Source organism: Urocampus carinirostris, chromosome 11 (assembly GCF_059441175.1).
Source record: "Urocampus carinirostris isolate Australia breed hairy pipefish chromosome 11, RoL_Ucar_1.0, whole genome shotgun sequence".
NCBI lineage: Eukaryota > Metazoa > Chordata > Actinopteri > Syngnathiformes > Syngnathidae > Urocampus > Urocampus carinirostris.
In genome coordinates this window covers 10,640,940-10,666,075 of record NC_142359.1, presented here as the reverse complement: position 1 = coordinate 10,666,075, position 25,136 = coordinate 10,640,940, and the positions used below count along the sequence as shown (strand labels likewise).

General features: G+C 41.4%; 1 protein-coding gene and 1 non-coding gene across 2 annotated transcripts in view; both read right to left on the bottom strand.

Annotated features, from left to right (window-relative positions):
- col25a1 (collagen type XXV alpha 1 chain) overlaps positions 1 to 25,136 on the bottom strand; it is a 78,799-nt gene that overhangs the window by 42,569 nt on the left and 11,094 nt on the right. Inside the window, exons 3-9 of the mRNA XM_088348170.1 lie at positions 16,830 to 16,901; positions 16,471 to 16,587; positions 14,555 to 14,590; positions 5,923 to 5,949; positions 4,194 to 4,238; positions 2,758 to 2,802; positions 1,776 to 1,802 (exon numbers count right to left, since the gene is read on the bottom strand). Of these exons, the coding sequence (XP_088204296.1) occupies positions 1,776 to 1,802; positions 2,758 to 2,802; positions 4,194 to 4,238; positions 5,923 to 5,949; positions 14,555 to 14,590; positions 16,471 to 16,587; positions 16,830 to 16,901 (369 nt within the window). The remainder of the gene's footprint in view (positions 1 to 1,775; positions 1,803 to 2,757; positions 2,803 to 4,193; positions 4,239 to 5,922; positions 5,950 to 14,554; positions 14,591 to 16,470; positions 16,588 to 16,829; positions 16,902 to 25,136) is intronic.
- Positions 9,471 to 9,662, bottom strand: LOC148356376 (U2 spliceosomal RNA). Its single transcript, XR_015852141.1, has one exon. It is a non-coding gene; the product is annotated as a U2 spliceosomal RNA (small nuclear RNA).

Sequence of the window (25,136 nt, the reverse complement as noted above, 5' to 3'; positions counted from 1 at the left end):
TTTGTGTTGGGGGGGTTATTCTTTTATGAACATCTTAAATACACTTTAACGTCACTCAAATGGTTCACACATGGTTCCGATAGCTCAGGTGCCGAGCACTTTTTAATGAATCCAAAGTATATTTTTGGTTCTCTGGAGGTGGGGGAACGGAGCAGGGACATTTGAGGAGCTATTTTGAAGAAAACAATCATTTTCGTCAGTGGGGTCCAAAACTATGGCACGTGGGGTAATGCTGACCTCCAAGGCACTAACTTGTGGCCAAATGGACAAAAATGGACATCCGCAAGAATAAGTCTGTTTTATATTTCATATTTTAATAATGCAAAAAAAATCTGCTAACGATTAAAATAATTGCAGAAAAGTGCACAAAATACATTCCTAGCCATAACGCAGATAATGCTCATTATTATATATTTTTTTTAATAAAAAAAATCTACAGTATATTAAAAAATGGATATTTAAAAAAAATGCTGCATATGTGTAAGACGGTTTGATACAAGTAGCAAGAAAGCAAATTTAGTAATATTTTTTCTAGTGGCGGGAATTATATTTCTACTAATATACAAAAAAATTAGGAGTGAAAATCTATTCCATTTGCCAAAGCAGACAATTTGAGAAATTTTAATTTTGCGTTTTCTTATTTTACAAGAAACTAATTTAAAAAATATTATGACATACAATTTTGAAATAAAGCAAATAAAATTAGCAAAACATTTTTAATAAATTGCCAAAGCTGTAAGGTTTTAATACTTTAATTTTTATGCTGCAAAATGTATTAATATTATGTAAAAAAAAAAAAAAGCAAATTCTGTTTTCTGTCTGTCCACCCAAGAAAAGTGGGAAGCAGTTTAGATATGACCACTAGGCAGTCAGGTAGGTTACCCTAGATGTGAAAAAAAATCCAAAAAAGGTTGACCCAGAACTTTTGATTTTATCGACTAAGATTTTATCAGCAAAAAAGACCAAGAATATGAATGAAGCATTTCCTTTCAATTTCCAGTCTCCAGTATTTTGTTTTCTCCTTGGATATTTTGGATCTCGAATATATACGTAGACAATTACATATCTGCATTTTTCATAGCCCCCTTTAGGGATTTTAGTATGGACTCAGTCAAAAGGCCTGAAAGGAAATGCCACTCAAAATATTGTTTCATTTCTCAAAGTGGGTGATGGGCGGAGAGCTAGGGAGGTAGAGCGCTCATCTTGGGATCCAGAGGTCGCAGGTTAGATTCCCAGCTCCTCCTTGTTATATATTGAAGTTTCCTTGGGTAAGACACTGAATCCCTAATGCCCCCGATAGCATGTAGTTGCCTTGAGTGGCTGACTCTGCTATCGGTTAGTTAGTGTGTAAAAGGGAAAAGTGTAAATTGCTTTGGGAGGTCTTCATTGACTTGAAAAGCGCTATATGGAGACCATTTGCATTTGGCGCACAACCATTCTAGTTTAATTATTTTTCATTTCTTGCGCTGTAAATGTCTGTTTGCTTGACCACTCCAAATCTGGCAAATATGTAATCTAATTTCCAAGTGCTCATCCTAACGCAGTTTTCAAAAAACACCTTAGAAGTAAAACGTGATTGCTTAATTAAGATGACATGCATCGTTTGTTTTCCTCCATGAAAAACATTCTGACACTGTCTGAGAGACCAATGATACCTCCAAATAGCTGCTTAGTAGGCAAACATCGAAAAGTGCCTTCAAACACGGAATAACCGTTACTTCTTTGGAGGTCGAATTCACCACAATCATCCCGTAAGATCTCGACAAGAAGCTCACCTTTTCACCTCGCTCTCCCATTTCGCCCTGTCGGCAAAGAAAAGCAAAGGGTATTACTGACCACGCAGTGGATCCAATTGTATGCAACTTGCTCAATTCATGTTGGATTAGGACAATTTTCTTGGGTTATTGCAGCGTTTATCCCCAGTCATAATATCTTGAATCAGATTTCCCTCTACGTCAAAATATTTTTCACCGTAACATTTTTTCAAACAAATGGAAAGTAGATCAAACAACAGACAGTATTTGTCCAGGAAAAACGTAGGCAGAACGTAATGATAAGGTAAAGATAGCATGATCAGTGGTCCCCAACATTGTTTGTACCACGGACCGGTTTAATGCCTGACCATATGTTCACGGCCCTGGTCCAGATTGACATTTAACAGGTTTGTACTATGATAATAATAATAATGATAAAACTTTTAATAATAAGTAAATCCAGTGTATAATCATGTGCAGTATTTGGGTTACTTGAACCATTGCACAAACATCACACGACATGGGCAAATCAATCTGGTCACTTTAGCAATGTTTAACCCAAAATGCTATGCCAAGTATTTAAAAATACAAACCCACCAGTAACCAACCCTGGCAAAAAGTGGATTGGTGTTTTGTGGTCACATTGTCGTGCTCTTGACGTGAGAAACCATGCGTTCTCAATCTCCCTTGCCAAATGTTTGTTACCTATTTTGTAAAATAACCGTTGCAGGCGATAATTCTACGCACTGATTGGCTATAAGCACAGAAATTTGGTTGGATTAATCCCTTGCTGTATCTTCCCTGGGCGGAGACCTTCGGCTTCTAACATGGCAGTTGCTGTGTGCGCCAGGCAAATTGCCTCAAGCACCATGAATTAGGTGGTGTCAATCGAAGAAAAATTTGCAAAAAAGGACTTTTTCATATGAACTATGGCCCGGTACTGATCCGCAGCCCGTTAGTTGGGGACCACCGCATGATGACACGAAATACGTGTACACCAGACCTTGGCTCCGGGAATTCCGTCCAGGCCTGGGATGCCAAGATCCCCCTATGGACAACACACAACACATGCAAAGTGCTGCATTAGCATTACTTCTTGTTAGGATTATAGTAAATGTTCTATGTATTTTATATAATGTCAAACATTGAACATCACAAGGACCTCACACAGTATTCAGATTCAGGTCTACTTTATTGTCATTCTAGTACACGTGTATACAGAACGAAATGTCGATACATCTGACCCGCACAGTTTCCTTGAATGTACAGATATAAATAAACTGTTGTATTGAGTTGGAGTATTGAAGTACTAATAATATACTAAATAATTATGGCTATGTATGGTATTATTCAATAGTGCAAAGAGTGCAAGAGTAGCAGCTAACCAGATGTGCAAAATGGGCAGTCGGGTAAACAAGTCACTGTACAGTAACAATAACACTGTAGTACGATAGTGCAGAGGAGAACAGATGTGCAAAGGAGTGGCTAGGTATATAGAACTCCTAGTAGTGCAAAAAAACAAAACAGACAAACAGATGTACAGATTAGCAGCAGTGTAGACTTACTATGTGTGTGATTGACTATTTAACAGTCTAATGGCCAGGGGGACAAAACTATTGCAGAACCTGGTGGTCCTGCACGGCACACTGCAGTACCTCTTCCCAGAGGCTAGCAGAGTGAACAGTCCATGATGGGGGTCAGAGGGGTCCCTATTGTCCTTACAGCCTTATTGCCCTGGGGGATGTGCTCCACTCAAGCCCGCCAACCTTTGCCTGAAGGAACTGGCTGCATTTTCCTATCGATCTGAAGCCTGACTTGTTGCTACTCTTGCATGTTCCCCCACATACGATTGTGCCCCTTTAAAGCGTTAAACACCCTTCCCCTGGCTATCTGAATTGTTTGTAAATAAGAAGGAAAAGTGTTGAAATGCTGGGCAGAAGGGATTGTCAGGACTTGAGCTCATGAGCTAAAAATGATGTCTCTTGTCTCTCATTGTGTATCTTATTCAAAGAGGTCCGGTGATGGATCTCCAGAAATGATCTGGTATTCGACGCTAAATATCTGACTATAGACATGCAGTCGAGTTGAAACCCGATAAGACTTTTTCTTCGCCTCTCTGTTTTCTATTCAATCTATACAAGCGCTCAAGTTCTTGATGTGGGATTGAGATTAGAAAGACGGAGTCTCTTAAGTGATTTCCCATGGCGTCTACACCCCCAAATAAACATGCTGTTGGGAAACACCTGCCCCGTCTACTTTTTGTTTGCTTTGGGAATTCATATACGTGCTTATGCACTGCAGTTGTTTTATGAGGTTAAAATATATGGTGGATCACCCTCCCCCCGCATTTGTATGACAACTACAATAAAAATCCCAAAACAGAAGGTTGAGAATCGACAACTACGGTACTTGATTGTATTTTTATGGGAAAGGACTCACCTTTAGTCCGTCAACACCAGGAATACCAGGAGGCCCCAGTGAACCCTGTGAGAATATTTAGAAAATAAATTTAGGCACAGAATGGAAAAAAAACACCACAGGTTTTGCCTTTTCTCAACGTAACCTTTTCTTCCTACTTAAAGGGTTTATGTTAGGGAATTGAATTAATTGTCTCCGAAAACAAAATCAAATAAAAAATATCTCGATAATTTAAGCCCTGACCAAAAATGAAAGTTTAGTATTTTGGTATTTTTTTAAAAAGGTTTTGCACGGTTGTGGCTGTCATATTGCTGTAAGATGGTGCTGGCAGAGTGCATTTTTTTTCTTAGTTCAGGCCACTAAGCCTGGTATTGTGGCCTGCCTAAAATGAACAGCACTGTTATGGCCACAATCCATTAATCTCAATCAACTATTGCAGAGAACGTGCCTGAGAGTGCAACTTTGTGTAATGTGAAGAGGCTCTTTTTAACGTTCTTTCCGCCAATAATGAACAGCATCCATGCGGCAGCAATCCATTATCTCCGGTTGACTATTGCTGTGAGCACCTGATTGAAAGTAGTCTGGGGTACTTCATAGATTTTTATTTTTAGCTGGGGGTTCTATTATTTATTAACTGTAATAAAGGAGGGTTTATATTACATTTCTTTTTGCAGAGATACTCAGCTATTTCTTAAAATTGCTATCGTCTGACTCGTATCATCATTGCAGCCTCTGTCAAGCACGTTATGTTGCGTGTGCAGGTAAGTGCATTTCTTAGAATTGCTTGAATGAACAGCTTCTTTTTTTTATCTTTTTGGGGGGTTAGATCGGTGTTTGGACTGTATTTGAAACAAGCTTTTTCTTACTTTTACCATTTTCAAGCTACACTAACAAAAGAACTATGATGACGAGTATAAAGTCACCCCCCAACCCCTTTCCTCCAACCTGATGTGCTGCACGCCTCAAACAGCTTTGCTTGAAGTAAGATAAAAACAGATAGGCGTGGTGGGATTGTTTTTAGTTTTATAAAGGCTCTTTGAAATCAGTTGGACATTGCTAACGCTTGGAGAAAATTGTTTACCTTTAACTTTTTAAAGACACCTCAAATGACCCACCCCACCTTTAACTCTTGCTCACTCACAATTTTTAACAAAGCCTAAAAAGCTAACAATGTATGGCATCTCAAACAATGTCATTTAGTCATTTTCTTTGCATTGTCGAAATAATTGAGTCAGGAGACAAATGCTGCAAATCTGCTGCTTCCATGGCAACTGCTATTTTCATTTTGAAATCCCTTTTCAAATTGGCAGTCGTCACCTCAATCACCTCAACGCCACCTGAAAAGCTACGATAAAACCTAATTGAGCGAGCCTGGAGGCCAGTCTCGCCAGTCATTAACAAGCTGGCGTGTCATCATTGACCCCCCTCGGCCCTTTGCACACAATGCACACACTTTGCCGGCGGTGACAGCCCAGACAGGAAGCGTCTGATTGGGTTACACTGAACAAACATTGGCAGCTACCTGATGGCCGGATTGGGCCAACATCTGCTCCTCGCATCAGTGGCCCTTAGCTTACGTGGTAATTTTCACTCCTCTCTCTCTGCATTTTCCACACTGGTAGAGTTATGGCCTTTAACGTGTCTATTCGAGCCTACGTTATATCGCGTGTCTTTGTAGAGGGCCGCTCACGACGTACAATGGGTTATTTATTGAAAAGCTGAGATCGTAAATAAAAAAATGGTAACTTACCTTGAGTCCTGGAGGCCCCTCAGGTCCCTAGAAGAAAATAAAAGTTACACAGGGGCAAGGTCAAAAACAGCCGACTCGTGTTTATGGCAGGGGATATGTTCCAAAGCTATGACAGGTGAAATGATAATGTAGTATTTTGAGAAATAAGTTAGCTTTGTGCTCAGTTTAGAGAAAGTCAATTTAGCATTTCAGTAAGATTTCTGAAAATAACTCAAACTCCAATTCCACTGTCACTGCTGTAGAGGTAACCTCAAGATCCTGAAATGTCAATCACTACTATCGTGTCGGGCCGGGCTTCTCTCTCGCTGCCTTTTCCCCCCTTGTTAATGTTCTTCTTTGTCTCTCTGTCTTTCTCAAAGTGCCACAAAAACTCTTAAGGACGTACTGCTGCTGTCGTTAATGGCCCAATTTTCAACCCGTCGTCATGACAAACGGCCGCAAATATTTACCGTCAACTCTTAAAAAAATATCGATCAATGATGAGAACAGTTAAAGCAACCTCTGCAGACACATAAATATAAATTATGTAAATATTTATACATTCTTGTTTAACTTAGATTTCTTTACAAAAGATGGGCGTTGTTTTGTCATCATAAATCACATCTCCTACTCCCGAGTTCTCACATAAAATATGACATTTTCGGGTTAACTCTGGGCTCGGACCTGCAAATCAAGTTAATTTGATGTGCTCGGGCTGGTTCGGACATTAATACCCGTGGGACTGGGTCAGGTCGGGCGGAACTTAATAGGCCCGGTCTCACCTCTACATTACTGTTGTAATATTGAGATATGTCCCTACTTATGTTTAGTCATGATTGTATAATGTCTCAATTCAGAACCTCTTCATTATTTCAGTTTTTTATAACTTAATCTCTTTAGTCATAATTTTGTGTTTTAATTGGTAGCCAGAAGTGGCTTTGAGTGCAATCATATAAGTACTTGTTAGAAGCGGTTTTGACAAAGGCTCGTTATGCAGCGGAAGTTTCTGCTGCAATTCCTTTCGTTTTTGTTTCAGCTTATGGACCACCCTTTTAGTTCAAGAGTGATGGTAACCCATTTTAGTTTTGGCACGAGTGAAATGGCATCAGTCATTCTGCTAGATTGATGGCCAGAATATTCTACAAATAAATCTTTAGAAGGTTCTGCACATTTCTCCAGCTTTTATTTTGACAACCTACCTTATCGCTACCCGAAATCAAAACAGCGCACTGAAGACGAATAAGACGATCTACAAGCGGCAGCACAATTACAGCCACCTCTGCTAGTGGTGACCTCCACCCTTCAACTGTTTAAATGGGTTCATGACCCTAATGATGTGATAGCAGGAAGAACCTATGTCAATTAAATAAAGGGCCAAACACAAATAAGGCCCTACATTCTGTAAAAGTAATTCAAGCCATAGATAGAAGTGGCTTCTTTCTTACAGCCGTCCAATGAAACTTAACGCCATGTTGGAAAAGCCCATAAAACATATTTTTGCAACACTACTGCAAATCCATACATGAAGGTCCACAGAAGGGCTTAATCCCTTTGCTATTGTTAGAATACTAAAATATATCATTGTTTATATTTAGCCACGATAATGATTTCTTATTTAGCCATATTTAAATTTCAACATGATCATATAACTTTCATTATTTTAGTGTGCTTTGTGTTTTGAATCTATATATGGCCTTGAATGTGTTTGAACCAGTTAGACAGAAGCTTATTTTACAATGGAAAACTACTAAAACATTCGACCGCCCTTCCAGTATAAGAGTGATTGTCATACATCTTATTCTTTTATCTTGTAAATTTCCACACCCAGGCACTCATTTGTGCCCGGAATATTCTGTAGTAAAAACTTCTCATCAACTCATCTCTCTCTGTACCGTTTTACAATCTGGATAAAAACAAACCTGCGGAAGGAGAAAAAAGTAATTCCTTTTCACTTTGTAAAGCCATCCTCAACAGGTCCGGGTAAACATCTTTACGAGTCGCTAGCTATGCGAGCATGTTCCATTGGGCCAAGCACTAATTAGATGGTTCCATCTGAGAACACTCAGGACCTACCAACTAAAAAGCACCACGGAAGCAGGCGGAGTTTGTGCTTGGTGGAGGGCTAGCCAAGAGCTCTCCGTGCTAATCCGGGGCCCTTTGTTTCCGGCCAAACTGAGGATATGCACAATGCGCTTGTTCCAAAAACCATAAGGACGACAAATACTCCCGAAATGGGAAGCAATCAGAAGCCGGGTGCCTTTCCGCTCTCTTTAGAGGTCAGCGAGCGATGAACAACGAGGGAAATTCTGCGTTTCAGGAAGTTCCCATACAGAGCAAGATGAGAACTCCTCAAATCTCAGCAATTTGATGTTCTCATCTGATACGTTAGGGCTGATTTTACGACGTTTTAGAAAGTCTTATGGACTTGTCCCAGGGTGTGTTAGCATAACATTGAATCCGCAACACCACCGGGGAGCTTATGGTTCCCGTTTGCTTTATTTAAACGTTTCAATCTTTTGCGAGAAATGTAAACAAAAGGTCAGAAAGTGCGAGTTGGTGGCAGAGTTCTGCTTTTTAAACACAGAGTTACCATCGAGTAAGTGAATCGTGTTTACATATTGTGGGTTTGAGAAAATGAAGGTGCATCGTTTTGGAATGAAAGGAATGTAAAAGGCACAAACCTTCGGGTACTTGCCATTCTTTCCCTGTATGACATTTAGTTCTGTTGTATTTAAACGTGAAGGTAAACCCCAAAATCTTCCCTAGAATATGTTTTATCAAAGGCGTAGTTTTAGCATGGGAGGTGACATGTCCCCATCAATATCGAGCAGTCATTGTTTTGTTCCCACCAATATTATGTGATCGCTTCAAAAATACGCTATGTCCTGCCAATGCCAAGATTAAACCTACGCCCTTGTGTTTTATACCACTGTGCTAGTCCAAGCGCATAATTCCAATAAATCCTATCAGTCAAGTCAAGTCTTGTTTATTTGCATAGCCCTTTATCACAAGGAGTCTCAAAGGGCTACAGAGACCACAGACTATTGCAAACTACAGGAAGTCTGAATTGCAACACAATCTGTTTTCTCCATCTTTCTGAATAGAAGAATAGAATTTACTTTTATTGTTATTTTTTGTAACCATGCACACAGAACGAAATGTCGATACACCTAACCCGTACAGTTAAACTGTAGCGAGCCGATGCAGCCGCAGCCAAACAGGGCGCCGCCATTTTAGACCCAACTTGCTGTGTTGGGAGTCGTGAGGTGATGAAACCCTCCTATTCCAACCCTTAATGTCGAGCGCCAAGCAGGGAGGCAATGAGTACCAATGTTGTAAGTCTTAGGTAATACTCGGCCGAGGCTTGAACCAGCGACCTCCCAGTCTCGGAGCGGTCGCCCTACCACTTAGGCTACCGAGCTGGTTAGGGTCGATGCTGGAGAGGATGCAGCAACCTCCTTTTCAGTCTCCTTTGTCCACAACGCGGATTCAGTACACGATCTTAAGAGTGGGGTGCGGGCTAGGGATTGGAGACTGAGGAACAGTGGCATTCTTGTCAACATTTTGGTAGGGAATGCACCATTCCCGGAGATACTGCAAGACCGGGTCGATGCGTGGAGTGGACGGAGCAAGCCCCTATTCCATCTCCCCGTTTCAAAACTTAATTTAATATATGGTCCCCCACATGGGGGACATATCAGATATTAAACTGATAAGAACAGATACTACACTTGATCTTAGCCAAAAGGCTGAGAAGCGATCTGAGCAGCCATCTTGAAGTTTGACGTCATTTTTAGTGGACAGCGAGTATGAGAATATGAAATCTGAATTCGAATATAAATTTCATGTTTAGACAAGTAACTACAGTTGTATGGTCCTAGCAAATGCTGTAGATTGACTTTTATTTCCTCTGCTTGTTGGTCTGATTCTGGGTAGCAAGAAGGTAGGTTATGATCAATTCCTTCAAGGTTTATTCAGAGAATATTTTATACACAATTGAGATACAGACAATTGCTGTAACACTTCACAATTGTAAAGAAAAATTGCTCAGTATCATTGTTATTCTACTATACTGTTAGCTTTGACTTCCAAGAAAAGTGTGCCTAACCTGAAAATAAATGTATGTGTTGTGCTTTGAACCCAATAAATATAATCAACCAGGTAGGACGACTTTTATGTCAGAAATTTGCCAAAGAGGGAGTCAGACTGTAGTGCTAACGTGACATCACTAAAATGCTAGCAATGAAGACAGCTAGCTTTGTTTTGAACCGGTAGCAGTACCTTGTTTCCTACATCCAGGAAACATTGTGCTGAGGTTTTTACGGCACAAAACAAAGTATTTCTACTTTGTTATACTACAGTTAAGCTAAAGTAAAGATATTTTTTTACTGCTGCTGATTTGGATTGCAAAACTTAAGACGAGTCCATTTTTTTCTTCCCTTTCCCACCTTGGCTCAGCAAGAGCTTCTAATCCTCCTAACCAGCACCAGATGTCATAGAAGGCTGCTGAAAACTTCTGGAATCTCCTCCGTGTCTTTTAAACAAAAGCACTTGTCACAAATGCAAAGCTGCGTCAAGTGGACGTTGCAGGTCCAAGAGTGGTTCACATTTTGGACCTGGAGATCAAAGTGTCTCTTTTGCTTAATGCTTATCATATTTTTTTCATAGATTTTCAAGGACCTGTAATTGGGGGCAGACATGATAGTGACGTCCACCCCAAGACACACTTTATATCACTTCTTCTAACAACTCCAAAGCTGTTCTTATTTCAGCACCTTTACTAGCATTGGAGGGGGGCTTTGGCAGTATGGGGGTACCAGACAGTCTGTGCGGTCCCTGTATGACCGATGCCAGAGTTTTGTCTGCAATGCCGACACTAAGTCAAATTCATTTCCAATGGTAGTTGGACTCTGCCAAGGCTGCCCTTTGTCACAATGGTTTTGTCCATTCAAAACCTTTATGGATAGAATTTTTAGGTGTGGCTGTGGCATGGAAGAGCTTCGGTGGTTGGCTTCCTCAAACAGTGATGTTCTGCTCTCACTGGAGCGATTAACAGGTGAGTGTGAAGCGACAGGGATGAGGATCGGTTCCACAAAGTCCGAGACTATGGTTCTCAACTGGAAAAGGGTGGCAGTCCCTTTCCAGGATAAGTGGAGGAGTTCAGGTCTTGTTCACGAGTGAAGCTAGGGTGGAGCGGGAAATCAACAGACGGATGGGTGCAGCGTCTGCTATCATTTAGGCCCTGTACCGGTCTGTCGTGGTGAAGAATGAGCTGAGCCAAAATACATGGTATCTCCATTTACTAGTCGTTTTATTTTCCTCCCATCACCAACAGTGGGCCGGGGCCAAAAGAAGATCCTGAATACAGGCTGCTGATTGACTTTCCTTCGCAGGAAGGCCGGACTCTCCCTTAGAGATAGGGTGAGAAGCTCAATCATCTGGAAGGGAATCAGTGTGAAGCCAGTTGAAGTGGCTCGGGCATCTAGTATGGATGCCTCCAAATCCTCTCTCTTCGGGAGTTGTTCTGGGCATGTCCCACCGACAGGAAGCCCTGGGGATGACACAGGACACGCTGGACAGGCTATTGCTCTAGGCTGGCTTGCAACGCCTCAGGATCCCCTCGATGAGCCGAAGTGGTTAGGGGCGAGTCTGTGATTCCCTACTGAGGATAAGGGGTAGATAATTGATGGATCAAAGGATGAAAGGATTTTAACAATTTTGAGTTACACATTTTTGGCGCACTTCTTATATAACATGTTTCGTTTGAACAAATAGAGTAAATCACCATTTTGGGGTTTTCATTTCTACCCAGCTTCACATTATACATGTGTCAATGAAATATAGAAAATTGAAAGACAAAGATTATTTACTATCTTTAAAATGTATTGTTTTTCTCTGTTCAAAATCTCAATCACCTTGTTGTAAGATAAATTATTTGTTCTGCAAAGTCCAAGGAAGTAGAATCCAAGATGTCCATTAGGTTCCTAATCCCCTTAATGCATTTGTGGGATGAACGCATCATCATAAAATCCTTTAAGTGTGGATTCTGTGGCTGTTCAAAATAATGTTGTGCCCCCACTGTCAGGACGCCAAATCCATTCTTACCACATTACCATTAAAAGTTGTGTAAATATCTAGTACTTTGAATCCCTTTTCAGAAAAATTGATCATGTTTTATGCCACAGTTTTCCAAATCGTAATCCTGACACAGCTTTATATCCATTTATGTTACCGTTCACACGACTTAATAATGACTGTCTAATGCAAAGAAGATGTTGTTTTTCGATAATTCAAATGTGTATTTGTTGTCTTTGCCATTGTAAAGTTCTTATGAACGTTGATATATTATGAATTTAGAGGAGGCAACCATGCTTGATAGAATATTTTCTGCCCTGCTTCAGACAAGACATCAAAAACTGCTCGACTCATGTCTTCCAGATTCTCGGGGTTAAAACGACCCTTGATGTGTGGAAGCCCTACTGTGCATATAAATAATAAATATTCAAATTGCCTAATTGTTTGATGTAATCACAAGATGTTTGTTGTTGTGTTATGATTCTATTCCTGCATCATAATTGCAAAATAAATTAATTCTAAATTAATTCCAAATTCTAAAAGGAAATTGGCTTGTTAGTTAATTTTACCGGTAGATTGTAAGTATTTTAATGAATATTAAGCCTAGCCATGTGATTCGTTTTCCAAAAAGGAATCAAACTGGTAAAGATGGAGCCATAAGGTAGCACCCAGTATGCATGTCCTATATGGGTGGTCTCAGGTGTCACCAAAGGTCACTTTAATAGAGGTTTAACTTGTCTCCCCCTCTCTTTTGCAGAAATTACAATAGGACACATGGTCGGCTTCCGGGACCAAATGAAAGATCACATATGCGCACAGCCAGCCGTGACAATTCAACCATGTTCACCATAAGTGATCTACCATCAACATCCACGCTCCCCTGCACTAAACCTGCTGAGTGCAAGACAAACTATTCCCCCTTTGAAACAAATGAACTCTGGGTAAACCAACGACATCTCGCAAAGGGTGGGGCATCTCGCCCTAGAGACCACAAAAGAATATGCACTGTGAGACGGCCGAACCATGGAGCCGAGCAAACTCCAAGGAAAAAGGTATCGTACGCAAAAACCAAATCACGCTGTTGGCGCACTGGGCGAGAGAAGTTAGGTTCGTCCAAATAATGCACCCGTTATAATAATTATTAGTGTGCTCCCTGCTTTTTCTTTCTTTAAATTTCCACAAACACATTTTCAAATTACCGCAACAATTTGTCACGGTTGCCATGGCGCCCAATTGCTGGGGCTCTTTGACGGATTGGCTTCCCTTCTATCCAGGCTCAGTACTCTCACTCACCCTTTATCAACCCGTCAACGAACCTTTGTACCCGCAAGACGTGGGTTTTGACTCTGTCCGGTATCCTGTCCGGTATCGATCCCGTCCTGTTTTGATTTCGGTCTCCAGTGTCTGGTATCGTGCCCGTCATTCTCGTCCTGTCTGATATCTGTCTCTAGTCTCCCATATCGGTTATCAATCCTTTCAACCCTGTTCTGTCCGGTATCAACATCATCTGTGTAACTGGTATGGATCTCGTTGGTCTCTTGCTTTCTCTTGTTCCACGCGAAACTTTTTTCTTCTTTCGCCCAGCGATCGGCAAATCACTGGCGTTTTGTGTTAAAGTGCATCACTGCCCAATTTCCCGTAAAATAAAAGCTTGCGTGAGAAGCGTCACGCATTTGGGTTCTCCTCCTGTTACAGTTCATGACACAATTTCCACTTTATTGTTTAACTTTTGCAATGCAAGCTTGCTTACTCTCACGTTGAGAGGTTGCTTTCTCGATACTATTTTGAATAAAAGTGTATTGTATTATATCAATCAATGCTTACGTGTGTGTGTTCTTGACTAAATTAGTAACTCCATTATGAAATCAATGAGCCACAAATTAAAATAGACATAGCGGCCTTAAGAATTAGAAGACTGATTTTTCATTAAGTTTTATTGTCTGATACTCAAGAAATCAAAACAAAACTGACGTGGTGGCCCCCTTTGGAATCTGAGAAACTTAGATATACGAATACCATTTTTAGTAACAAGATGATAAGAAAAGAAGAAAATTTGTCCTACAAAGCCAATTTAATTGAAGCAGCCATGTGTGGTAGTGCCTAAATTGAAAAAGCTGTCAGACACCAGAAAATGGTCCTTAGCCAAGCCATAGTATAAATCATGTTTTAAATTTGAGAGCTTTACAAATTTCAAGGAGAAGTCAGAATAGGCCTGAAGTTGCCGCACGCTGTGTTTACTTTAAAAAGCCAAAGCTAATCACACAGGTATATTTCATAGTAGTAATTTCGGACATAAAGCTGCAGAGTCCATGTGTACATTTGGCTAAGTGGTGTCAGTCACAGTTAGATTTATGTCCAAAGGGTTTCTGCATGTTTATTTATATAAGTATTGAGTGACACTGTGATAGAACTTTTTGATAGGGTAGTGCGCTCTGTGTGCAGGAAGATCCGGCAACCCCTACAGCTCACCCAATCAAATTTTCTGGGTGTTCGCCTGGCGTTTTTGGGTGTTTTCAGTTTGTTAACAAATTAACAACATATTAAAACAGTGGTGACTTATGGAAATGTTTTTTCTTACCGAAGGTCCTGTTTCTCCTGGATTCCCTTGATCACCCTACAGGAAAGAGGATTCATATTTTAGGTGACGACTGTGCAAAATTGAAATTTTCTTTCATCCGGATGATGTGAAAAATGCACTTAATATGCCCAAGCCAACCTCTTTTACTTTAACTAACTCTTTCCCTCCTGTTGAATTGCAGTGGGAGGAATACAGGATGAGAGAACAGAGTGTGCCACAAGCCAAAGCAAGTTTAATTTCTCAGGGAAAAAAACAGCAACTGTTGAAACCATGACCAAAGGAGGCTGCTGACAATAATCACCAGAAAGTTGGAGAGAGGCAGCTAACACTTAATTTCTCTGCACTCCATTTGCCAGCAGAACTAAGATGGCGCGGAGCTCCCGCGAAGGCTTTGGCTTGGTCTTTGTCTCCCGGAGAGAGCGCAAATCAATTAGTGTGATGCCAATAATGCGTACATGGAAAATGCCGTGTTCCTCTAAAACACAGCCAAGTGTATGTAAATCTATACAAGACGCTTTCCTCGTGGGAAGCACAATCATAATGTACTTTTCGAGTATTCATTAGCGTGGTATGTATTGGAATGAAGCTTCCTAGAACAGTGAGGTAGTAATTCGATATGACCAGTATTAAAGCTAAAATGCTATTTTAATGTGATCTGCAACCATTTTAATATCTGTAAATTATATTGTTGATTAATGGATACTTGTAAAACAGAGCATTCTTCAGGATTTGGCACATCCCATCCTCCAGAGTGCACCCAATAGGCAGATGGACTGGCCCACAGGCCTGTTCCTCATTTGACGCAACTGACTAATAAAAAAAAAACAATATTTAAGGACTGCGCTGACAGCAGAGGCGGTTGGGTCATTGTCTGTCACTTTATTGTTTTTCTGAAATCATCGTTTTTGATTTGTTTTTCATTTTTCTTTCTGGTTCTGATTTGGACACTTTCTTAGTTTGTTACTTTCTTCCTGAATGTATTATCAAACACGATTTTTTTTTAGCACCGGTGCCTCTGTTGCTGCTTCTCTACATTTGGGGTGCACCCACAGATCGTGACATTGTTTCAGAGTAGCCCTAATAAATATCCAGTTATTGATCTAATAATAATAATAATAATTTCCTTGTATTGTCATTCTGTGTAACAATGTACACAGAACGAAATGTCGATTGCACCTGACCCGTTGTAGCGAGCCGATGCAGCCGCAGCCAACAGAGGGCGCCGCCGACCACTTTTTAAGTCTTAGGAATGACTCGGCCGGGGCGCGAACCCGAACCTCCCAGTCTCAAAGCGGGCGCCTTACCATCTAGGCTACTGAGCTGGTCTAGTAACAGTTCTTCGCTAAGAATAGGTCAGAAAATTTGCAAGAAAATAGTGATTCATATATTTCCTTAGCAAATATAAATGCTGGCATATAAACAAAACCTTCTAAACAATAATAATGATTGAACTAAAATCACAGTAACTCACACCCCAAAGAAATTGCAGAAAAAAATAACGGTGCAGTTTCCCACCTATTGTTGGCCAACATTTTGTGAAAAAAAAAGCCCATGTGTAAAATAAGGAATTTGAATGGACATTGTGCATCATTTGACCACTATATCATGCTGCATTGTGTCGTGCAACTGAGAACAAGTGCTACAAAGGAAAATACAACCTATAGAGACTCATATTGGCCAAACTGCACCATTTCTGTTTTCATGTTTTCTTTCCTTTCACTAGCTTTTGGGAAGCCCTAGCAGAAAAATGGCGCTCAATTATTTCAGCTCCCTCTAGGTGAGGAACAAATGACTACTGCTGAGAACCTGAAATTATGAAGATTTAGTGCATATCCGATCCAAAACAATGAATCAATTATAAAAAAGCTGACGATAAACTTGATAATGAGTCAGTAATGCGTACAATTGATACTTACTGGGACACCTGGTATCCCTCTTGGCCCATCTTTGCCAGTGTCGCCTGGGGGCCCACGAGGGCCCGGAGGACCTGGTGGCCCAGGAGGACCTGGTGGTCCTGCTTGCCCCTGATCCCCCTGTAAAGCACAAACTGGGTCAGGCAGGAAATATTATGACATACATACCATGCAAAGAGTTTTCATGCACTATAGATTCAAAGTTCAATTAGAAGTCTGCAATGTCCTGCAGAGGCATACTAAGAATAGGCAGAGGTTCTCATGACATTTCCAGCAGGTGAGCGAGAAAAAACAGGAACAAATGACAATCCAAAGCCCCAAGAAGCGATAGAAAACTTGAGAAAAGTGACTCCTGCCGCTACCTTTATGAGACGTCGTTTTATGAGCTGCTGGTCAGCGGAAAGAAAGCCGTGATTGATCTTAGGGAAGACCATCTGAGCAGGCGAGCAGATCAGAGGCGAGAGAAGGTCGAGATCCCAGAAGGAGAGAAGGGAGCAGAAAGTGAATGCAGAAAAAAAGTTGAATCAAAGGTCTATGAGGGTAAACTTTTGAGGAGCATCTTCACAGAGAATATTGAGAAATGCACAATTCACAACAGACTTGCTTCAGCAGACCCTGCTAATTTTTGGAAGATTAGGGACTGGAGGCGTGTCTTAATCTGTGGGGAAAATGTGAATTTCTTGGTCTCTGTGAAAATGCTGCCAGCATCATTTACTGTGCATCACCATAATTTTCATCGTCTCTGCTGCTAAGTGGAACCCCAGGAGCTGCTCAATGGATTGCCGCTGTCCACTGGCAAGTTGGCGGCCTTAGTACTCACTGACACAGCACAGAAGACCACTCTGATGGATTTAAAGTTTTGTGGTGAACCCTTGCCACATAAGTTCACTAGTGTGCTATTTTTATTGGAGTATTCGCATGATAAGACACAAACCAGACAGCGTTTCAATTAAGCCCTGCGCACACTTGATGCCATTGGCATGGGGAACCTGGCGTTGATGCGATTGGCTGCAGAACGCCAACGGTCGCCGCCACCAACACACCTAAAGTCATTTTTACCTCTAACGTGCGTTGTCTGGGTCATGTTTTTTCGAATCATGTGACCATCCAAGATAGCAACTACCAGAGTTAGATAGCGTTTATGAAGACCAGTGGGTATTGACTGATGCACCAATGGAAAAGATGAATGAGGGTTTTGTCGCGTATAATTTGGTGTAAGCTCTATATTTCTAGACTTTCGACATCCCCATAATAAATCATAGTTAGTAGAATAGGGCCAGATTGCAACACAGACAGGAAAAGCAGAGGTAAGACCTTAAGCCGAAGGTTGAGCTCGACCTGAATCGGGCCTAAAATCTCCATCACTGAGATCGGGTCGGGCCGCGTTTCTATCTTGCTGATTTTGAAAAAAGAAAGATATAAAAAACTCCTTCCTGTCTTTATTACCCACCAGTCATTGTTCTTTCTCGTCTCTCTGCCTCTCTCTCTCTCTTAAAGTGCCGCACTAGATTCTAAAGGATGTACTACTGCTGTGGTTTATCGCCTAATTTTTATCACATCAAAATGACAGATGATCATAAAATGTTTCAATTAAATCTTGAAAATTAAGAATTGTTGGTTTATGTAACTTCTGCAGACACATATATATTAAAGAGGAAAATGCTTATACTGTCTTATTAAAATTACATTTCATTAAGAAAGAGAGAATTTAATTTCTAATCATAAATCACCTCTCCTCCTCCCGAGTCCTCAAAAATAGAACATGAAATTTCTAATTCGCTTTAGGCACTGTCCTGCAAATCAAAATGAATGGCCAGGCTCGGGCTGGTTCAGGTTTTAATAGCCCGAGGGTCTGGGTCGGATCGGACTGGAGTTTTAGGCCCGATCTTACCTCTAACGAAAAAGTCTTTTGATGTTATCATCGGTGGTTGCCACAATTTCAGACGAAATTGCCTTTGCCTGTCATCGTTCCTTGAGGATTAGAGGAAATTCCACTGACTGGACAATGACTCAGATGTTACAGAAAGATAACTGTGGCACGTAACTTTCAATGCTGTTTAATTTGGGGATTAAAATTGAGGACTTTTCTCTTTTCTCCTCACACTGAGGTTTTTGAATTTTTCCTTGCCCGCATGCTGGTTTAAGATCAGGTAATTGTGTAATTTTGTAACTGTAATCCTGTGCAGTCCTTTGAGACATTTTTGTGATTAAGGGCTATATAAATACATTTGACTTGACTTGACTTGGGTGAAAACGTTGAAATATTATAAATATATTGTAAATATTGGAAATTGTGAATAAAGCACCATCATCAAACCTCCTCATTATAAATTATATGAATAACTTCCTTATCCTCCCAGAAGAGTGTCTGAAATCTTTTCAGACGCCACCAGTGTTTTGTATTCATAGCGCCTGCATTGTGAAATAGAGCAACTCGCTGTTGTCCCCAGTGCCTCACACAAATAAAGATTTTTGGCAACCGAGCTCCAAAATGATGAAATACATTTGATACTCGACATCTTCGGTACTTTATCTTTTTCCTACAAAAATAGTCCCATTACACCTACCGCCTAAAGCAAAATGCTGATCGCCAGTGGCTCTGCTCGCCAAGTGTGCACAGGGCTTATTTGGGTGACGTTAGCCATGGTTTCTCTTAACATTTTCGATGAAAAGCAAGCTGTGACAGTAGAAGGGGAGCTTAAATATGGAGGCAATCCTGGCAAAGCAGCTTTGGGGCGCCACTCTGCAGCGAGGCACCACCGCTGACAAACCTTGACGGTCAGGATCTGATTGCTGTGCAAAGCAGCTAACGCGGGGAGACCAGGCAATCCCTAAAGTGATAAACACGGCACAACGCACACATTCAAGGCATCCACAAACAGAAGCACAAAAACATGGTCTGCATGCTTTTTACGTGGGGTGGGCAAACCTTTTGAGACACGGGCTGAATGAAGTTAAAACAATTTTTTACCAAGGGCCTCCTCATATAATCTTCAAACAATTACCTCGACAATACAAAATATAATGTAGGCCTAGCCAATTGTTTCCATTACGACGCTGCTATTCAAAAAGTTGTATCTCCGATTTTTTATTTTAACTTTTTTTATTGTATACGTACCATTCATACAAAAAATAAAGAACAAAAATTGAGATACGGCTTTCTGAAACAGTAGCAACTGTCAGGACCAGAACGGAGACAGGACCCGCTTGCATTGCATTTCTCACAAGTTTTATTGGAAGAAAGAGAAAGGATCGCGCGCATGATCCGGTGATTGCCGGACGCGGGAAGCAGGTCGCTCTGAACGCGGAAGTGGATCTTCCGTGGCCAGTAATGGCGGTGTCGGGAGCGGAAAACGGGTCAGTAGCCGGGACAGGAGAGTAATAAGTCATAAGTCAGGAAGGGAGAGCAGACGTGGTCAGAATCAAAAACATGTCCAAGCCGGGGGACAGACGGGAGCAAAAAACAGGTGGGAATAAGGGTCGAAAAAGGCTGGCCTAGTGTTAACTGAGGTTCACAGACGGACTGACAAAAGGGGACAGATAGGACAGAGTATAATTAGGGACAAGAGAGCCAATCAGAGTCCGAGGCAGTTGGCGCCAAAGGAGCGGGCGATTCCCATCGGTAATCATGACAGCAACAATATGCATTGAAGGATAAACAGAAACATCTACTGGTACATGTACATGTACATGACATATTTTATTTTTTTATAATAAATAAACAATTTAATCTGGTTCCAAAATAATACACTGTCCCTTTGTTTTAGCGCTAAACCCTATAATATGCACAAATGGAGATACATATTTTTAGAATAGCAGTAAAAATTTTGAGTTAATGAATGAATGAACATGCAGACATCCACATGTACAATTTTTTTTTAATGAAACATTGAATCCGGTTTTAAAACACTCTATGATTAAAGCAAAGTACGTTATTGTCCCTTTTATTATTTGATTATATGCATTAAATAAATCAAACAAGGGATCGCTGTTTTTTGCCTGAAATTCAATACATATCTTCATAAATTAGAAAATTTAGTAGTAGAGTAGAGAAAAAGTAACCAGCTATTTGTGTTGTATGACAGCCTTGAGCCCAGATTATTACACATGTCTCCTGCCCAGAACCTGACATTCACATTAAGACTCATTAATGTCACAGTTGGCCCCGCTTATGTGGCACCAGCTGCGGATCGTTGACAGATTGGCTTCCCTCCTGTTTAAGCTCAGTGCTCTCACTCACTCTTTGTCAGTCCGTCAACGAACCTCTGCACCCGCAAGACGTGGGTTTTGTCTTGTTTCCTGCTTGTGTTTCTTGTCCGGTTACGTTCCCGTCTATTTTGTCCTGTTTAACATTGATCTCCGGTTTCGTTCCCGGCTATTTTTATGTTAGATATCAATCTCCAGTGTCTGGTAGCGTTCCCGTCTAGTTTGTCCTGTTTAATTTCGATCTCCAGTGTCTGGTATCGTTTCCGTCCATCTGGTCCTGCTTGTTATCGGACTCCAGTCTCCAGTGCCTTATATCTATCCCGTCTGTCCCGTCCTGTCCGGTATCGACCCCATCTTTCCGATATCTGCTCGTGCAATTGGTATCGATCTCGTCTGCCTCTGGCTGCCTGTAAATCCACGCCAGACTGCTGCCTTACGTCTTCCGCCCAACGATCGCCTAATCACTGGCTTTTTGGGTTAATGTGCATGACTGCTCCATTTCCCGTAAAATAAAGCTTGTGTGAGAAACGTCACGCATTTGGGTCCTCCTCCTGTTCTTGACAATTAATGATTCATGAAAAAACATTTTTTATGGGATAAGAGAAACACTAAGGGACATTGAGTGGCACTAAATCAGCATTCTTTTTTTTAACAACCACTTTTTATATAATCGTTAGCATTTTTGTTTGGTGGGCCATATTAAAAAGCTAGGCGTATGTGGCCCGTAGGCCGTAGTTTACCCACCCCTGCTTACAATGACCGCACAGTCCGTCACAGTTGACATGAAACAGGTGCAAGGGTCTGTTTGTCTTCATTTCTTAATTATGGGATTTGTAACATGCATCATTTCATTTCTTTGTCCCTAAATGAATTGTGCGCCCCATGACACAACAATAAAATCCCCAAGTAATCATTCCCTGTTGTTTTATCGCGCATATTCTAAACAGATGGGACGTTTGTTGAAATAATTATCACACGACCGACTTTGAACTCCGAAAAATTGAGATGCTGTGCCGTTTTGACATCAAGGAAGTATTGAGCTTCTCAAATTGCCTGCTCAACAAACCTCATGACAGACACGATCCACTCAAAAACAATAAAAAAAGGGAAAATAGGCGCCCAGAAATGGAAAAAAACGTCATCAGCCATGTTAAAATAATTTCGGGTTTACATGCATTGTATGAACTTAATGAGTTAACCCATTCCCATGTTTGAGTCTAAGCAAAGGAATATTTTAAACCCTCGATACTTTGCGCTTTGTCCCCAGTGCATTGGGGGAGGAAAATATCTTGATCCATTATTCCTGATCATAAATTCCTGCAATCAGAGTACATTTTTGTCAGGCCTTGTTGGCACTTTTTTGCCGTTTTCCACCAAAAACTAAATTGCACAGGTAGGGCTGCAATGTATTATGCCCAATCTCAGCTAAAACCATTAGCGCGGCCTTTTGTCAGGCCTGGGAGCTATTTTTCACCCTTAGAGTATTTTTGCCTAAAATGAAGTGCACTAGAGCGGCTGTAACCCATTTTCCCTAATCCCATATAGATACAAGCAAGGATCGACAGAAGGGACTTTTCTGGAGAGGTGTGCCCATTCTGGTCCACCTGAAATTAAATGCAGGGATGCACAATCCATTATCCCCAGTCGATTGTTGCCGGCAGCGGGGGCCAAGAAACCAAACTTGTGTCATGCGCGTCTGCTTTTTTTTCTACTCTTTTCTGCCTAAAATAAACTGCACTCTTTAGGGCAAGATCTACTTTCCTCGGGCAACTATTGCTGCAAACGGGGGCTTGAGAAGCACACAATAGAAATGGGGAAGGGCTACTTTACGGATTTTTGCAAAAAGTGGGGGGTTGTGGAGCTTATTAATAGTGATAAATGAGGGAATTCAGTAAATCCAACGAGCACGTGGAGCTCATTCCGCAAAGGAGTAAACAATACATTTTGTATTTATGATGGACTGAGATTTAAAACTTGTTTTCAAGGAGTTCCTAGCAAAGAGGTACCTACAGTTACATATTAATGACATGAGGGAAATTCTTGTTTATTATTCTCGAAAACAGCGCAGGAACAAAATTGATGTCAGTTCTGTGAGAACATTTGAGCAGAAAGAAAATGAAGGGAAAAATAAGGTTTGCGGGTACGAGTTATTTTCCTTTTATTCACAGATCAATCTTCCCATGCGTTTCAAAACGAGATCAAATCTGGACAATCCAAACATGTCTTTGGTGCCATCATTCTGGTTTTCCAAAGATAATTCAAAACGCCTGTTTCGGAGCTGGTCTTGCGAGGGCGTGCGCGGCTGCTTTCAAAAAGTAAACAGACAGTGATACACAAAACACATTGTCCAAAAAAATGTAAGAAGTTCTAAATAATGGACAACCTTAGATATCTCAAAGACAGAAAAAGAAAACTGGATTATGTACACAACAAACGAGCAAATGCCATAACTGCATTCTGGTTTTGATATTTGTAAATTTGAGGCTCTAAAAAACTGCATCTGACGCAAAAATAATCATTGACGAGAAAGAATACTACACTATGAGAAAGAGGGAAAATCTATTGGGCCGGGACCCAGTGGAGTAAGTGAAAATCTGTTAAATAAGCCCCGCCCCCATTTTAAAAAAGAGCACTCTTGGCCCCCGCTCTCAGCATTAATTGACTGTGGATAAGGGATCACACTCAAAACAGTGCAGATCAATTTAAATGGGCCACCATGACAAACTTTTGTGGCCCAAACGAAGATATAATGCGTTCTGCCAGCTCTCCGCAGTAGTGGACTGGAGATAATGGATGGTGGCCACAACTTAGCATTTTATTTTAAGCGGGATAAAACAGCACGCCACCCTACAAAAATGCCTTTAACAGGACCCTGCTTGCAGCAGTGTGGGATTGGGGATAATGGATCACGGGTGCACCGGTGCAGTTCACTTTAAGCCAAAATAATAACAAAAAAAGAGCCAATAGGCTCAAAAAAAGTGCACTTCGCTGGTCCCCACTCACAGCAATATGCAGATCGGGAATAATGATTCGCAGCTGCACGAGTGCAGTTAGCTTTTTGTTGGACAGAACAGCAAAAAAGAGCCGGCGAGCTCGACAACATTTTGCCCTGGTAATAATACAGTAAAAGATTGGGGCTAATGGATCTATTTTTCCATTATCCACTGAGACCTCAATGTCAGGATCTGGCAGGCCACTTTTCCCAACGGGGGTGCCACACGAGTGTGGAGCAAGATAATTTCTCTACACTTGGTTGTGATTACCCCGATCCTGTATAAGGACTGGTTGGACAACACAATAGGTGGGGTCATTATCACTATCTCCCCGTTCTCCTGTTCCATCCTGGTTTCCACTCCTACGTTGGGTTTGTTTTTTGTTTCTTGTTCAGACAGTTTTGTTGTCTTTTCAACCATTTGTTTGATTGGAACTATGTTTCTGTGTTTTGTTATCAAACATCATCCTTTTTTGATCACCCCAGTCTCTGCTCATGCCTTATGCATTTGGGTCCACCTGAAAACGTATCACTCAAAGAGCGAAGTAGCGAGGGATTACAGTCAAAGTATCTAAACATCGCCTCTAAGAAGAAAAGAACATGACTAAATGGATGTTGGTTAATCGCCAATCTGCCTCCAGCGGGGTGGACAGAAAAGCAGCTACAAGGACAATCAGCAACAGCCGCCATGCCGGAAACCGGCCAGACCACGCATCCCTTCAACCACACCAAAGAAAAGGCCAGTCTTGTCTCCATCTGTGGTCAGGATTAGCGGCAAGTGTGCACATGGCTTTAATACATTTGAGACAGGACATGCAATGGTCTTAGAGTTGTTGTCGCTACGATGTGGTGGTTTTATCGGCGTCCTACGCTGGAAGCGAAATAAAGCCCGGCGCACACTCAAAGGTCGGGTAGGCCGTTTGAGGTGTCCTTAAAATGTTTTAAATAGAACATTTTCTCTAATAAATGTGTGTTAACAATACTCAACTGTCATGATTACTGATGGGAAGCATCTGAGCCCGCTCATTTGGCGCCAATTGCCTCGGACTCTGATTGGGTCCCTGTTACTATTTAAACCCACTCCTTTCTGTCACCTGTTGTCAGTCCGTCTGCAAACCTCAGTTTACACTAGGCAAGCTTTTCGACCCTGACTCACTCCTGGTTTGGCTCACGTCTGTTTCCCGGCTTCGACCCATTACTGACGTTTTTTTCGCTCCCGACATCGCTCGCCACGGTAATACCACGTTCAGAGCAACCTGCTCCCCGCGACCATCTATCACCGGATCGTGTGTGCAATCCTTTCCCTTTTTCCCAATAAGACAGAGAAACATACGCAAGTGGGTGCGGTCTCTGTTCTGGTCTGTTTCCCGGCTTCGACCCATTTTCTGATCTCTACCACGATTATTGCTCCCCTACTGACTTGTTCTTTTCGCTCCCGACATCGCCATCGCTCGCCACGGTAATACCACTT